The 17,101-nt window shown below is 43.6% G+C and overlaps 1 protein-coding gene across 1 annotated transcript in view; it reads right to left on the minus strand.

Annotated features, from left to right (window-relative positions):
- Nucleotides 1-17,101, minus strand: part of LOC147035186 (sodium-dependent neutral amino acid transporter B(0)AT2-like) — a 138,153-nt gene that overhangs the window by 31,047 nt on the left and 90,005 nt on the right. Inside the window, exons 9-10 of the mRNA XM_085895057.1 lie at nt 15,560-15,719; nt 14,993-15,155 (exon numbers count right to left, since the gene is read on the minus strand). Of these exons, the coding sequence (XP_085751183.1) occupies nt 14,993-15,155; nt 15,560-15,719 (323 nt within the window). The remainder of the gene's footprint in view (nt 1-14,992; nt 15,156-15,559; nt 15,720-17,101) is intronic.

Here is a 17,101-nt window from a genome sequence, read left to right on the forward strand (position 1 = left end):
ATGTCTCTGCTGGCTGCGAGTCAGAGGTCAATAGACGTCTGGGTCGGGCCTGGGGAGTCATGGATTCACTGGATCATGGGGTGTGGCGCTGCCGGTACCTGTGCGGGAGGACGACAGTCCGAGTCTTCAGGTCCTTGGTACTTCCAGTCTTGCTCTATGGGTGCGAGACTTGACTCTGAACAAGGATCTGAGATGGAGACTTAATTCCTTTGGTACCAGGTCTCTTCGGAGAATCCTTGGCTATCACTGGTCGGATTTTGTGTCCAACGAGCGGTTGCTGAGAGAGACTCGGATGAGATTTGTTACCTGCATAGTCCGTGAGCGTCAGTTGCGGCTGTATGGACATGTGGCTCGTTTTCCTGACGCTGATCCTGCTCACCAGATTCTCTCAGCGAGGGAGTCTCATGAGTGGAGGAGGCCAGTGGGCCGACCACGTGCCTCATGGTTGCAACAGGTTGACCATCATCTCAAGGAGATGGGGATGGGCCTGGCATCTGCCTGGGGGATGGCCAGACGGAGGCCCCTGGAGTACCGGCGGAAAGTGGACGCAGCGACGCGCTGTTCTGCCACATGCTCCCATACCTGACCTGACCTGAAATAGAAATGGGAAATAGAATGAAATTGTGTATACCGAGACAAATTGTATTCAAAAGCCAAGGAGAGGTACATGTGCAAGAATTATGTTTGATAAGTATGGACCTGATGCTGTGAGAGACGTAGGAAAATGGTGCAATTGGACCAGAAATAGCAGATTACCTTTTCCTGAGAATGGTACGTTTGATCATGAATGTTTAGACAATTTAAGAAAAGTACTGGAGGTGAAGAATCGGGACAAGAAAGCCCAGAAGCATGTAAACTGGGCCGTTTATATAAATTGGATTAAGGAATGTCGTGACAGAGTTGAAAAGGCACGGTTGTTAAACTTGAAGGGTCAGCCCGACCAATTACCGAAGCAAATGCCGGTACAACTTGAAAATAAGACCAAGAGACAACGAGCTGTGCCTGTCAGATTTGAGGATGAAGACGAAGACAGATACATAGCCAGAGGGCCCAGTTCCGATAGCACAACCGCTCGAGGACGAAGAAGTGGATGAGACAGAGGGAGATGATGTCACAGGGCAAGGAGAGGCTCGACGATGAGCCAGGTGAGTAGTTAAAAAGGAAGCTGAAACAAAACGCAGAGAGAAAGTTTCTTTTGCGAACAAGGGTAAAATGCAAACTCGATCAAAAAAAATAACGTCGGAGACCATGAAGGATGAAGATGATGAGGCACTTATAGTTGTGTTTCCATTGCGAGATTACCCGGGGGCAAGGGATGTACAAGCGATATATCGACTGTGGGGCTCTGAATTAAGAGCCATCGTAAATGAGATGCCGAAAATACGAGAGAACCCGAAAAAATTCCAGACAGAATTAAGGGTAGTAGTGGAATGCCATCAGCCGACCTTTATGGATATGGAGTTTTTATTGAAACTGATGGTACCGGGGGGATTACTCCGACAATGGAAACAAACAGCCGCATGGCCAGATGAAGACCCCGGAAGCAGAGATGAGCTCAAAGAACATATCAACACTCTCATTAAAGCAGTCACAGAGGTGGTACCACTTAAAACAGATTGGCCGAAAATACAGACATGCAGGCAACGCTCTGCCAAAGACCCATTGGAGTACTTAGAGCACATTCGGAGTATATATCAATGTCACTCTGGACTAAAAGAAGAGGGTGTACCATTTGCTCATATATTCCTTCATGGTTTGACAGCCAAATTGCAGAATGAAATTAAGCGAGTGTGTATCGGCTGGGAATCGAAGGAGGTGAAAGATTTAATGGAGTATGTAAAGCATTGCAATTCATTGATAAAACAACGTTCTGACGAGGCAGATGAAGCATCATTAAGGCTGTCTCAGGTTCAAGGTCAAGGTGAATGCACGAGTTGAAGGAATGCGAGATATAATGCACAAAACCGAGGGCCAACCTATAACCGTCAAAGACCACAATACAGAGACCAGTGCGGAGATGTCCGTCATACATGTGGGAAATCAGGTCATTGGGCCAAGGAGTGCTGGAACTGCAGAAACGGTCAAACTTATAGTACGTATGGACCGGTTGAAGAGAGACGAGAGGCATAATACAGAGATGAAGATCCATATTATAGACAGTAGGAGCAATGGGGAACACAGTTTGAGCAAGCTGGCTCATTTCAACCCACTGCACCTCACACTGAATTCCCTCCTCCTCCTCCTCCTCCACCCTCATTCCCTCATTTCTACCTCCTCCAACTCAAGGTTCATTTCAACCCCAAAACCCATTCGTTTTATGACAAAGAACAGAAGCGACTTCGTCTGAGTTACCCTTTCTGACTTTGAAACCATGTGACAAATCGAAATTGACTTTGAAAATTGAAGGCCGAGAGATTCCTTTCTTAGTCGACATGGGGGAAACCAAATCTGTGCTCAAAAAGTGATTTCCCGGATGCCCCGTTATCGCGAGAACAAGTAAAAGTAGTGGGAATGTCAGGAGTTGCCCAAACAATCCCACTGACAGAGAAGCTATGGTTGGAAATTGGATCATTGTCTGGAAACCATGCATTTTTGATGGCAACTGATACACCAATTAAACTGTTGGGAAGAGATCTGTTATGTAAGCTGAACTGTTCCGTGAAATGTACCCCGGAGGGAGTATATTTAGAAATACCTCACGAATCGCATATAACTATGATGAATTTATTGCAGGAAAATACAGAAAATCTTGTATATCAATGGACTCTGATTAATTTTGAAGCATTTAAATATTTGCAGGAATATGTGTCACATTTGGAGGGAATCGTACCCGAGGTGTACGACTGGGTGTCAACACCACATGGACAGACAGGGGGTACAGACTCGACTACATTGCATTGCAGATTGCAACGTCAAAGGAAAAGATAATGTCTATGCGAGTGAAACACTCTCGAAATTACACCAGACCTTTGACCTAGTGTTGGGAACAAATTAGATTGGAAAGCAACGGATTGGCCTGGAGGTGCAGCTCACGCAGGAACAATTAAAATTGTGGAACCAACCGTCCAGTGTTACACCACATGTTACTTTAGCGATTGCAAAAGGTTACCAAGAAACGGACATCGGTTACATGGTAACCTCTTTGAAGAAAGCATCACAAGCAACTTTGATGGAGTCGAGCCAAGTAAACGGACTTTGGAAGATTGGAGCAAATGGATACTGTTGGTCAGGATGTCAAGGAACGCTGAAGGCTGTGTTCGAGATGGCTGATCTCTCGGAAATAAATGGGTCAGGAAAATTACCTGAATTACTCGAACAAGTCCCGACTTGTCTGTGGGCAACACATGCCAACGATGTAGGCCGGATTAGAGGCATGCACCCAGTCAAGATCACTATAGATCCAGAAAAGAAACTGCCTCGAAACCGCAATACCCTTTGCGTCGAGAAGCAGAAGTAGGGATTGCACCCGTAGTGGAAGCGCTATTGAAGCAAGGGATAATTATTCCCATAGTTAGTCAATGAAATACACTGATTTTACCTGTAAGAAAACCTGGGAAGTCGACGTGGAGATTGGTACAGGATTTGAGGGCAGTGAATGATACAGTGATTCCAGCTTATCCTGTAATTGCAAATCCAACTACCATTCTAACAAGCATCCCAAGTACTACAACCTATTTTAGTGTCGTGGATCTTTGTTCAGCTTTATTTAGTATACCGATAGCCCAAGAAGCACAACTTATTTTTGCGTTCACATAGAAGGGAAGGCAATACACTTGGTCTATCCTCCCTCAAGTGTATAGTGAAAGTCTGACATTGTTTTCTCGAGCTTTGAAAGACGACTTGGATGTCGTAGTTTTTTTCCTGTGGATCCACACTGATTCAATATGTTGACGACCTGATGATCTGTTCAGCATCGAAAGATGCATGCGAGCGAGATACGTTGACACTGTTGGGAGCTTTAGCCAGAAAGGGACACAAAGCATCGAGAGCCAAATTGCAGTTTTGCCAAGAAGAGGTGAAATATTTGGGGCATATTTTGAAGGGAGATACAAGATGCATCTCCCCTGAATGTAAAGCTGCAATATTAAAACTGCCCAAGCCAACTACTGCTAAACAGATGAGATCTTTCCTTGGAATGACCGACTATTGCAGGCAGTGGATTCCAGATTATGCAGCCTTAGTGCGCCCCATGCTGGAAATAGGTTCGGCGAACGCACCCAGTCCACTGGCGTGGACACAAGATGCAAACAAGGCTTTTGTAAAGTTAAAGCAAGCTCTTTCTTCTGCTCCTGCTCTCGGTATACCAAACTATGAAAAACCTTTTTATTTGTACGCAAGTGAGAGTAGGGGGTTTGCACAGTCGGTGGTGACACAGAAGCATGGAAATAAATTATGGCCTGTTGCATATTACAGTACTAAATTGGATCCGGTAGCGCAAGGATTCCCATCTTGTCTAAAGGCAGTTGCAACCACTTCGCTCGCGGTGCAGGCGACAGAAGCACTCGTTGCGGGACACACTTTGATTCTCATGGTACCACATGCAGTCACAGCTGTACTGTTAAAAAGAAAAACACAGCATTTGTCGGCTTCAAGAGCAACGACATACGAACTCTCACTCACAGCACCCACGAACATTACGATTAGAAGATGCGCACCGCTGAACCCTGCTAGTTTGCTGCCAGGAGTACAAGATGTTGATCCTCACAATTGTGAGGAGATAATCGCCCACACGTGTCTACCCCGTCCTGATTTGAGAGACACACCAATCCAAAATTCTGAATTGATTTTATATGTCGACAGTTCGTCATCACGTGCACCTGATGGATTCCTATTAACAGGCTACGCCGTTTGCTCTGATCACGAAGTAATCGAAAGCGGAAGATTGGCTGAGAGCTGCTCCACGTAGCAAGCAGAACTGTTCGCCCTCACTCGTGTATGCCACTTAGGCAAAGGCCAAATAGTGACAATTTACACTGATTCCGGCTATGCCTTTGGTGCTGTACACAAATTCGGAACCCTCTGGCACGAGAGGGGTTTTATAACATCATCAGGTGCGCGGGTGAGGAATGGAGCATGGATTGCAAATCTGCTGGAAGCGATACTTCTGCCTCACCAAATTGCAGTGGTTAAATGTGATGCCCACACCGGAGGATCTGATGATGTCTCATGGGGAAATGCAAGGGCAGATAAAGCTGTAAAATCTGCTGCCAACACCGGAGCTCTTTTGATATCACAATGTGTATTGAGACAGGTGGCGACGCCAACCATTGATGATGTAAATAGTTTGAAGACAGCTGTTAGTGCTAAAGAACGAGATTTGTGGATATTGACTGGATGTGAATTTTTAAATGAATCCAAATTATGGAGATCATCTGATGGTCGTGTGGTGGCACCAAAAGCTTTGTTACCCTGGCTCGCACGATTGGCACATGGGGCCGGGCATACCAGCAAGGGGGGCATGAGTGCTTCAATTGGGAAAAAGTGGTTTGCCCCAGGGTTTAGTCCAATTGCAGAACAGTATTGTCGGACCTGTCACATTTGCAAAAAACATAACCCAGTAAGGGGGGTGCAGATGGTGCCAGGGGGTCATCCAATTCCATTCGGACCTTTTGTTCATATCCAGGTGGATTTTGTTCAGTTACCAAAATGCTGTGGCTTTGAATTTGCTTTAGTCATCGTCGATTTGTTCACCAAGTGGGTTGAGGCTTACCCTTGTAGGAAAGCAGATGCCATTACTGTGATTAAACTGTTGATGAAGGATTTCATCTGTAGGTTTGGAATACCTTGTAGGATCTCCAGTGACCAAGGTACTCATTTCACAGCCGAAGTGGTGAAAGAAATGTGTCGGGTATTGCAAATCAAGCAACATTTTGACTGGCTGTACCATCCGCAATCTACGGGGGCAGTAGAGAGGCAGAATGGATTTCTAAAGAATAAACTGGGCAAAATTTGTGAACAAACTGGATTAAAATGGCCAGATGCTCTGCCAATTGCTCTCATGACTATGAGATCTACCACCAATCGAAACACTGGCTTATCTCCGCATGAGATTCTGATGGAAAGACCAATGAGATTACCGAACTCACCTCCCTTGACTGTAAAAGACATGAACGTGCAGCAAATGGACGACACGTTGCTTATGTTCTGTGTCTCTCTGAATCATGCTATAATAACTTTTTATGCGCAGGTGAAGCCCTGCCAGAACCAGCCACGTCTGATCATCACAACTTCAAACCAGGAGACTTTGTTTATGTGAAGATTTACAAAAGGAAGAACTCTCTTCAAGCACGTTGGTGTTGGCCGTTTCTAATACTGCTAACTACCCATACAGCTGTGAAGTGTAAAGGAAAAGCAAAATGGATCCATGCCACACACTGCAAACTGTAACACGGCCAAAAAGAACCCGAGGAGAACATTGCTTCCTGATAACTTTAATGATTCTTTCCATTGCAGGATTATTTGTACTACTAAATGCAGATTGTACAATGTGTACTTGGTCTGTTAAGCCGATACGTATTATCTGTGATCAACGTTATTTGCATGTTCTTTGGTGATGGGCCTGTCACACTGCCCACCAAACTAAGTCCATGGACCCAGAGACCAAAGAAGCTTAACGGGCAGAGTGGGTTCACCACATGGAATAAACACTTATCTGGCTCTTTCTCGTAAACACGCTAAGGCTTTTAAAAAAACCAATTGCTGGGTTTGTACTAAGATACCTCATTTAGCAGTTGCTGGAATACCTCTGTTGGCAATACCATTCAATTTAAGTGAGTGGTGTGGATACTGGGCAAAAGAAAAGAACTGGGATAAACAAGATAATAACCTTGACGACAACATCGTTACCAATGGAAATGGAAATTGCCTCCGACAACGAAATTTCAGTAACTGGTTTTGGCCGAATTTTAATTTAAGTAAGATGCCTCGACATTTTATGGTTGAACGGGTGACAGAAAAACCTGAACTATGTTTGGTACAAGAGGCATGGGGAGAGAGAAGGTTAGGAAATTCTGAATGCAGTAATTATGTTTATGAAAATCACACGATGGGACCATAAGTTGCTTTAAATAATACCTATTTCGAGTGTGGAAATGGAGCATACCCATGGCTTCCAGTTAATTGGAGTGGATCTTGTTTCTTGTCATTCATTTTGCCGCATATGCGCCTGCTATCTAAGTCACCTTTTGAGCATTTGAAACGGGGTAAACGGAGTTTCACGTCAACTGAATTGTTTTTAATGATTCTAATCCCTCACTACGGTGTAGGACAAACGTCTGTGGGATTGGCAGAGTTAGCTGCTTCGCTTGGATTATTGGCAAATTTAACTGCTCTAGGCATGGTTGATATCAACTCGGAGGTCGTCGCCCTGCGTGCAGTTTCAATGCAAAACCAGGTTGCGCTCGACCTCATCCTCGCGGCTCAAGGAGGAACGTGTGCTGTAATTAACTCTGAGTGTTGTACTTATATCCCTGATAACTCGGAGAAAATCACAAACATAGCTGACAAGATTAAGCAAGAAGGAGCCAAGTTTCACAATTATTTTACGAAAGATGGGCTTTATTCCTGGTTTGAAGGGATTTTGGAGGCTGGGGAACTACCCTGTTGCACTGGATTTCCGTTGGATTATTGTGGATCATCATTGTTGTGGTGCTTGTTAGATGTGCAACAATTACAATGCCGGCATTGATTGCTTCTTGTCTAAAGAGGAATACTGCTAAAAAGGTGATGGTGGCCCAAGCACCACCTTCCTATTTAGATTTTGAAATGGAGTCCTACGACTCTTATAAGATAGACCCTGAACATGGAAATCCATAAATCAACGCAATGAGTATGTTCAATGTTCACAAGAATTGCCATTCCATGTTTGCCCATCTTATCTGCTCTGTTCCCGATATAGGTTGTTGAAAATCAGCCGTGCAGCCCAACGGGTAGCCTTATCTTCTATCGGCCTACAGGCCTACTGGAACCTTGACCAGGTCCAAAGCTGTACAACCACATGAAGCCACCTGGCTTGCGGGACAGGAAAGGCTTAGGGACTGAGCTCTATGATGTGAATGAGGGGGATGTGACTACCCAAGAAGATGGGCACACTCGAACGCAAGAGAAAATTTATTCCCAAGTGACAGAATTGTTAAACTTAAGTTGTGTTGCCTTTTTAGGCAACAAGGGGGGAGTGTTGGGGAAATTATTCCTCTTTTTGACAAGTGGCCCTTGTTTGAGTCTGACTCGGTCAAAGTGTTTGTTTTTTTCTTGACTCTCTACGGTTCTTTTATTTAATTGTTAAGGCCTAAGACCTACTGATAATCTTGTCTTTCTTTGCCACTTTGGGCATTTGTTTAATTCTTTGCTAGTACAAGGTGAACGGTCTCTGATAAAACTGTACTTTCGCTTATATGCTATCAAAAAACCCTCTCCACTCTCAAAAAAAAAAAAAAAATATATATATAAATATATATATATATATATATATATATATATATATATATATATATATATATATATATATATATATATATATATATATATATATGAGGGAGAGGTTCAGTGTGAGGGAAGTGTACGGTGGATAGAATTAGAAATAAAATTGTTCTCAAAAGAAAAGACTTGTCTGTGGACATTGGTTATCGGTGTCTGTGACTTTATACAGGATTTTAAAACCGAAGCGGCTAAACGTTAAACCCGAGAAAAGTTAAATAGGATTCCACAATCAACCAGGAAGGTTCCACAAGAACCAGGAAATAGGATTCTACAACTATCACTATGCGGTTCAAGGAGAAAAATCCACATCAATGGCAAATTGAGTACAAGCTTACTGGTATCCTGTGTTGGAGTGGTGACCCATCCAGGATTGTGCCCAATAGCCCAGGAGACTGTTTAGGCAGCACCAACACTCTGCACATAGTATAGTCCCAATGGATGGATTGGATAGATGTGTATATGTATATATAGAGTGGACCATAAAAAGGTAATATTTGATCATGCTGAGATTTTCTTTGCAATACAGTTGGGAATAAATTTCACATTTCCTTGGTTTGCCTATGACACAAGTTGTTGTTTTTCTTTTTTTACAGGTATCAAAAATAATGGGCAATTTAACATCGAGCAGCGCACCTTTATTTATGACACGTACAGTGAAACAAAGTCATCGAGAGAGTGCACAGAACATTTCAGAGAAGAATCTCAGCATCTCGTGTTCCTGCTTTCAAAACAATGAAGGTATTAGTGTGAAAGATGAAAGATACTGGTTCATTACAGAACACAAATAAGGGCTGTTCAGGACGGCGTGTTGGTGTTTGTGTCTGAGACCATTTAAGCTGTACGGCAGCGCATGGAGAGAAACACACGCAAATCAACAAGATGACTCTCAGCTGAAACAGGAACCAGTCACACATCAGTGTGACAACTACTGAAGGAGGGCATTGAGCATTTTCCTTAACATAAACAAATGGCATGAGCTTAGCAGAGCTTCCACCAACGACTTCTCAGTTGGATATATACACGGACATCTGTGCATAAACTGACATCTGTGGAGGATGTGGTCACCAAGGAGTTCCTTGAGAATAAGACATACTGGTGTGATGGGAGATACAATATACCTACACCAATGAAAGAGTTTCACCAGTCTTCTGAAAACCTAATGGTCACAGAGAGAAAGATGATGAGTGTCATTCAGAAGCTGCAGACAGATCCGAAGGTGCATGACAAGTACTGAAAGACATTTGAAAGCTTCCTGAAGGAGGATTATGTATGTAGGATTCCCAAGGAGGAGATTGTCCTGTATAAATCATAAAACTACCTCCCTTTCCATCATGTGATCCATCCCTGCAAGCCGAATAAGGTACATATTGTATGGGACATGGTGGCTAAGTACAAAGGAACATGTCAGTGTCGGAGAGGATCATCTGAGCTCATTGTTGGATGTTCTGCTGTGCTTTCAGCTCAGTGACGAAGTGGCTGTCCACGCCGATGTTGAGGCAATGTTCAACCGATTTTGTGCGCATCAAGAAAATTTGGATCTTGTGAGGTTCTTGTGGTATTGGGATCATGATCCGAATAGTATTTTTGAGCATCAAAAAACTGTTAGGTTGTTTGGCTCACACTCCTGTCAACAATGATTATGCTTTGTACCACACAAGCATGGACAATCAAGAAGACTTCAATGAGGAAGTGTGTAGAACTGTCAGAAAAAAAAACTTCTACATGGATGATCTTCACAGTCGTCGACTTCTGAACTTGCCAAGACATCATCAATCAAATTGTCCCACTACTGGAGTGTGGAGGATTTCAATTGGCAAAGTCTGTGGTGACAGACTCCAATGTACTCGCACTTGCCACGCGAGAGAGGCAAGTGGAACAGAGAACTGCATTGGATCTTGCAGACAATCATGTCGATCATGTATTGGGAGTCATCTGGAATGTGAAGGAAGATGTCCTCTCATTTAAAGTAAATGTCAAGAATAAACCATTTAGGAGGAGGGGATTGCTCAGTCAAGTGATGTCACTGTTCGATCCTAAAGGGAGTTTGGCACCTGTACTTCCACCAAAGATATTGCTCCACAAGCTGACAAAAGATGCACTCGGATGCGAAAAACCAATGCAAGCTAAAGATGAAGCGTTGTTTCATGATTGGCTGACTTCATTGTCCAAGTTGTCTGATATACTATCGAAGAAGCAGATGTCACATACCAACGGAATTTGGGGCAGTTGTCCACACAGAGCTGCATGCTTTGTCTGATGGAACTGAGAGCGGCTACACTTTTGTCCTGTTCATCAGAGTGGTACAAAATAATGGTGCAGTCTACGTTGATTTTCTACTCAGGAAATGTTTGATGGCATCAAAAGGGATGAAGACAATTCCAAGGTTAAGCCTTAGGCTGATTTGCTGTTATTGAGAGCATGGAGCATTGTTGTGGCAGAGTCAGACATGCTTTTCGATGCTGGATAGATGGCCATGGCTGTGCTTTAAATGCTATGTAAAATAACACACAGATTCCAGATCTTCGACGCTAACCAAACTCCAGACATAAGGGAGATCATTCATTAACTGAATGGACAAGTCCATCATGTCCCAGGTAAGTTAAATGCAGCTGATGAGTGTTTGAGAGGACTAACTGTCGAAAGGTTTAAGCAGCATGATCGCTATTACAATGGCCCACCATTTCTATGGTAACCACTGTCTGAATGGCCGACACATCCAATGTTTGAGAGGACTAACTGTCGAAAGGTTTAAGCAGCACGATCGCTATTACAATAGCCCATCATTTCTATGGTAACCACTGTCTGAATGGCCGACACATCCTACTTTGCCTGATTTGCCAAAAGTTCAAAATGGAAGTCACAGTACTTGCCATGGAAGAATGCAATGAATCACCTTTCTCGACTGCCTCCCACCTTTCTCGACTTCACGCTGTCGAAACCAGGGCTTTTAAGATCATTGGCATCTCCCGCAATGAAGCTGAGTCTTTGGGCCTCTCACTCAATCACCGCAGGTTGGTCGGTGGTCTTTCTGTCTTCTACCGACTCCTCTCCAGCCTTGCCCCCCCTGCTCTCTCTGCGATTTGTCCCAACCACATTTCCACAGGGCGCTCAAGGTCCGCCAACAACCCCCTTCTGGTAAAACTACCAAAATCACGAATCACTGCTCATCTTCACTCTTTCATTCCTCTTTTTTCCCGCCTTTGGAATAAACTTCCTCACTCTATTCTTTCCCATTCTTCCCTCCAGGCTTTCAAAACAGCTGTTCACCACCACCTCTTATCTTCCCCCATCCAAATCCTCGATCTTTTCTACCCCCGATAATCCACCCAAGCCCACTTCCTTCAATTCTCCTGCTTTCCTTCCTGAAAGTCCCTGTAATGTCCATCTTCTCCTCGCCATGTTCCCCGTCCCATCCCCATCCCTCTCCCTTCCACAGTTCACCTGTGTCTGTTCCCCAATGATTTGTCCCTTCCACTCCCGCCCCTCTTGTCTCATGCCTCCTTGCTGTGAGTTGTGTGTTAGCTCTCATACGAGCCTCGACCAAGGTATACAAAAAAAAAAAAAAAAAAAAAAAAAAAAATCACTGACAAAGTTTGTCCACAGAAACTCCTCATGGACTATGCTTAAGTAAGTCCACAGCCTGGTTGGTTGGGTTTGTTAACTGGCTCAGTACCACGAAGTTCAGGAAAGAGCCTGAAATATTCTGTGATCAGTGAGATTAGATCTCTATAATGGAGATGATGGATGCTAAACACCTCATTGCGAGGTACGTAGGAAGGAAAAGCTTCGCGAGTGAGGTCTCCAAGCTCGGGGAAGGAGGTCAAAGAATGAGTCTAAAAGAGATTAATTCTCTGACCTTTCATTGCTGATACCGGTGTCTTGAGGGTTGGAGGCCGACCACATAAAGTTCACTTCAAGTACAATCAGAAACACCAGATTATTCCACCAAAGGACCATCAACTCACTAATACAATCAGCAGAGATCACCATGAGATGCATGAACATGCACCACCGAGGACATTGTTACGTCTCTGGTGGCAGAAATTTTGACCAATTTGTGGACCCAAATTAACATATGGAGTGGAAGGAAAATTATTTAAGTGCCAGAATGTGCTCGGTTCTCCTACGGAGCAGCTCCAGGGCTCGTGAGCTCTGTCCAGAATTTGTGTGTGCATTGATGGCCTCATTCTCCTAAAAGGAGACTTCATTGTTAGTCGACATCGGGAGTGTTAACTCAGCCTTGCATTGCCATCTATCGGAACCTTTGTCTATCAGCTTCTCATCATGCATTTCTGATGACATCACTTCCATGGAGTCGTGTTCGCTTCACTTTGCTGATGAGAAATGAAGATTATGAAAACATGTCATTTTGAGACTCCAGTGGAACAAATGTGGGGAATGAGGAATCTAATATCTCCCATGAATAACCAGATGGTGAAGCCATAATTAGTGGCAAGTTTTGATGGATAAAGGGAATTTGTTTAAAATCATTGCGAGTTGGCCATTGGTTTCGGGCCTGTGCAGTAATGGGCAAATCACGCGTGTTTGCAGAAGTGGCATGCAGTTTTTTTTTTAGTTTGGACTTTTGAATTATGCTGTTGTGCATTGTTATGTCCAAGGACCCATTGAAGTCACTATTTTGTGATGTTCAGTTCTAATGTTCCTTCTTTTTCATTTGTTTGACGGTTGACCATGAGGAATCTATTATTGGAGCAAGATGATGTTTTTGTTTGAATAAAGTTATCGAGAAGTTCAATAATGTGTGTACCAACCAAAACCCAGGAAGTTGCTGTCTGAATGCAAATGGGATAAGGCCTATTTGTACTCACTGTGACGTCTTCCCCTTTGACATTTTGACCCAATAATTAATTATTTTGTACGTATTCTCATAATAAAGGTTTGTTGAAAAAATGATGACAAAAGCTCAAACGATAAGAAAACGTTATGGCTTGGACAGAAAAAAAACACACACACACACACACACACACACACACACACACACACACACACACACACACACACACACACACACACACACACACACACACACACACACACACACACACACACACACACACACACACACACACACACACACACACACACACACACACACACACACACACACACACTTGGAAAACCCCATGGTCCCGCTGAATGCGGGATGGGCTAACCAGAAGGTGAGGAGGTGCGAATTAAAGTGGGAGGACAGCTTTTCCTACGTTTCCCCTGAGGGGCATTTTTCCTCACTTTAGTTTATAATTGGGAGAAAGGGGCAACACTGACCTCTGATGGCTTTTCGCAATTCCAACCTGCTGTTGGAAAGATGGATTACGTCTTATTATTCTACTTCACTGTTAAACCAATTATTCATCGGGGCGAAAATAAAATATCATTACAGTTCCTAAAGATATCTGAAGTGTATATTATTACATGGAAATGGGTGGAGGTGTATCCATAACTCGGTAATGTTAAAATAGTATGAACCACATCATCATGTAGGTAAGATTTACTCTTGTATCAGCGATATGTGCATTGCACTTTCACAAGAACAACTATTATAATCCGTTTGGCCGTGCAAGCCATGGTGGTGAGGTCTGCTGTGGAGCCTTGTAGGAAGGTGGAACACTTTTGTTCAGGGCCGTTTCACCCTGTGGGACAGCCCAGAAGATGGTCCCACCCACATGCACCCACATGCAGCGGATGGCCAAAAAACAGGGACTCACCATGCATGGGGGCGTTCACAGAGTTCACAAGGGTTGTGGCTGCACTCCGCCTGGCAATTGAGCTTTTCACACGATGACGTCAACATCTTACTCTGTCTTTGCTTCGCCCTCCGTGGAAGAGAGGTCGCCCCTCATCTCCCCTCCCTCATCACAATTTCTACAAGTCCATCGCTCCCTGGGCTGCACTTCAAACAGTGCCAACCCACACAACGACACAATTGTGCGAGAGCCCCGATCAGAACGTGCCTTGCTCAAGCCCTCACTTGTTCCCCATTGTTCGTGTGTGAGTCTGGTAAATGGCGCCATTCAGGGGTTATATGTTATTTATTTTCTATTACACCTAAGTTCAGTTTTTTGGTGCCTCACCTCCCCTATTCATTGTCCTCGTGCTCCAGATATGTTCGGGTGCTGTTGTCTTGTCTATCCCCATGTTGTATTGCATGACAATAAACCTTTCTATTCAAAGAGACGTTTTCCTGCCTTTTTTGCCTCCTGTGGCTTGCACTGCCAAGTTCGACCAGGGATTGGAGTGATCATTTGGGTTTTGTAAATGGCAAACGCCAGTTAGTTGAACCGATGTGAATTTGGAAAGCTTTACGATCTTCAGGGGTAGCAAAAGCTCCTGGCACGATGGTTAACATTAGTCAGATCCGTCGATAAAACAATTTATTTTTATCTTACCCTCTTTCCTCAGGGTCCATATCATCACAGTCTCTCAAACTATTTCAGTGTTCAACATTCTTATACACAGTCTATCATGTAAATACCTCAGTAAAGACATTTCTCACCGTTTCCTTGATCCACGCGCTATAGCTTGGTGGTGTTAGGCTCATCTGTACGATGCTAGCCAAGAGCATGGCTATCATCACAATTGGTGAGATGTAAGTCCACATGTACTTGTAAATCGTCGGTGGGTAATATCCAATCATATCTTTGAGGTCATCCATGAACCTGAGATGCACATTGTGTTACTTATTTTCAAAAGTAACATATTTCCCCTGTACATTCACAATATTGAAGCCTGCATTCATGTTTGTGGTTGTCTGTTATGCTTTGAAAAACAGACACATTCTTAATCACACCAAGAAAGGTTACCATGACATCTGATAATAGTGGAATGCCAAATGGCATCTCAAATTTTTATCAGACACACCATTGTGGTTAAGACTTCAAAGTGACTGTGTTCAAACATGAAGCCTTTTGATGAGTATAATCGACTAGGTAACATGTTTCATGTGGCAAATTTGACTCATTCGAAGGATAAATTGCTCAGCATGGAATCCGTGGATGCATATCTCCAAAAACGAACTAACGTTATCGGCAAAAATATGTCACACTATAAAGTGGAGACTTACTTTTGTGTGCCATACACCCAGGAAACAGCAATGTTCTCCAAAATGACGATGATAATGAGGGGTAGAGTGGCCGAGTAGTCGTCAAACATGGTGACAAAGTAATTACCCGACCGCTGCACAAACAGGAGGCCCAGCATTAAGGCGATGAGACAGCTACCCACTGCGGAGCACATGCAGAGAGGATGAGGCAAATACATTGTGGTTTGTGGTACCAAATGGTGAAATAAGCAAGTGAAACATGGCAATTGTGGATGCGTCATGATTATCGGCATGCAATTCCACAATTTTACTTGTTTTATGGGAACCTGAACAACTGTGGGTTTCCTTTTAAGTGAAAAGTTAATTTATGAATCTGAGATGGTACTGGATTGTCCTAGTCCATGTTATTCTGCTGGCATTTATGCCATACAACCATATTTCATCAAAAGATGTCACAAATTGTGTTGGGTGGTTTGCAGGTATAGCAAAGGGTTAGCAAAGGTACACCGAGAATTAGATACAGGACGTACTGGTTATATTTATGTAATGGATATAATGTTCGTGGAAGTAAACGATGTATTCTAAAAAAAAAATTTGTATGTAAAAGGGAAACAGGTTATTATGTTGGGCTAGCTAACCATTGACCTGTATAGAATGATCACCGTGGTGTGAGAATTTCCTGGTTACTTCCAGATGATAGCATCGCAGAAAACACAGGCTGCTTGTAGAAAAGAGGACCCTTCACGCAGTTTCTCGTGGGGTGACCCAAAATTGCCATGGGCCATGGTGCATTTGGTTTGCTGAATTAGGTCACAGTTCAAATAATCTCACCTGCCACTGTGGATCGATCGATCGATCGATTAAGGGATCATCACATCTCGTGGCAATTTAATAAAATCAAAATGTCAGTACTTCCTCTGAATACAAATATGTAAGTGCTGATTAGCCCGAAACAGGGAATATACTGAGGATATTGGCACACAATAACCTAACCTTTTCAGAAGATGGGTGCATTAGCACAACCGGGGGTAAGGGGTTTGAGGGATCTGAGGGATGTGGGCTAACAGGATGGCCTTGAGGTACGCACACTCACCTCTAAGCTCACAAGTATGGGTTTGAATACTGACCCAGCTAGAAACTGCCTTCCCGGTTATTTCACAGGCAGTGTGATTCATCAGTTTGTGTGCTGTCCCTTGGATGGACATTAAACGTCCATTCTGCAAGCATTCGTTGGTGGACGTTAAAGATCCAATGGTATCCTTTTGTGAAGAGTAGGCGAGCTATCACCGGTACTTTGGCCAAATTCCAAATTCCTGTCCTAACCAGTAGAGGGCATTGCATCAGCGGCACAGCCATGCCCTCAGCCAACGATGCTACCCCACAACCTTGGGCTGCATACGAATGAAGAGAAAGTGCAGATGCATTGATGTCATCCTCATTTCTAAACAACATTAGCTAATGTAGAAAGTGAAAGATAAAACGTCCAAAACAAAACAGGTTCAGATATAAATAGGAATTCACTCACTGCAGCAACATTAAAAAAAAAAATCAGATTGTCAAACA

This window comes from Eptatretus burgeri, chromosome 1 (assembly GCF_056783735.1).
Source record: "Eptatretus burgeri isolate ZD-2024b chromosome 1, Ebu_testis_v1, whole genome shotgun sequence".
In the NCBI taxonomy this organism is placed as follows: Eukaryota; Metazoa; Chordata; class Myxini; order Myxiniformes; family Myxinidae; genus Eptatretus; species Eptatretus burgeri.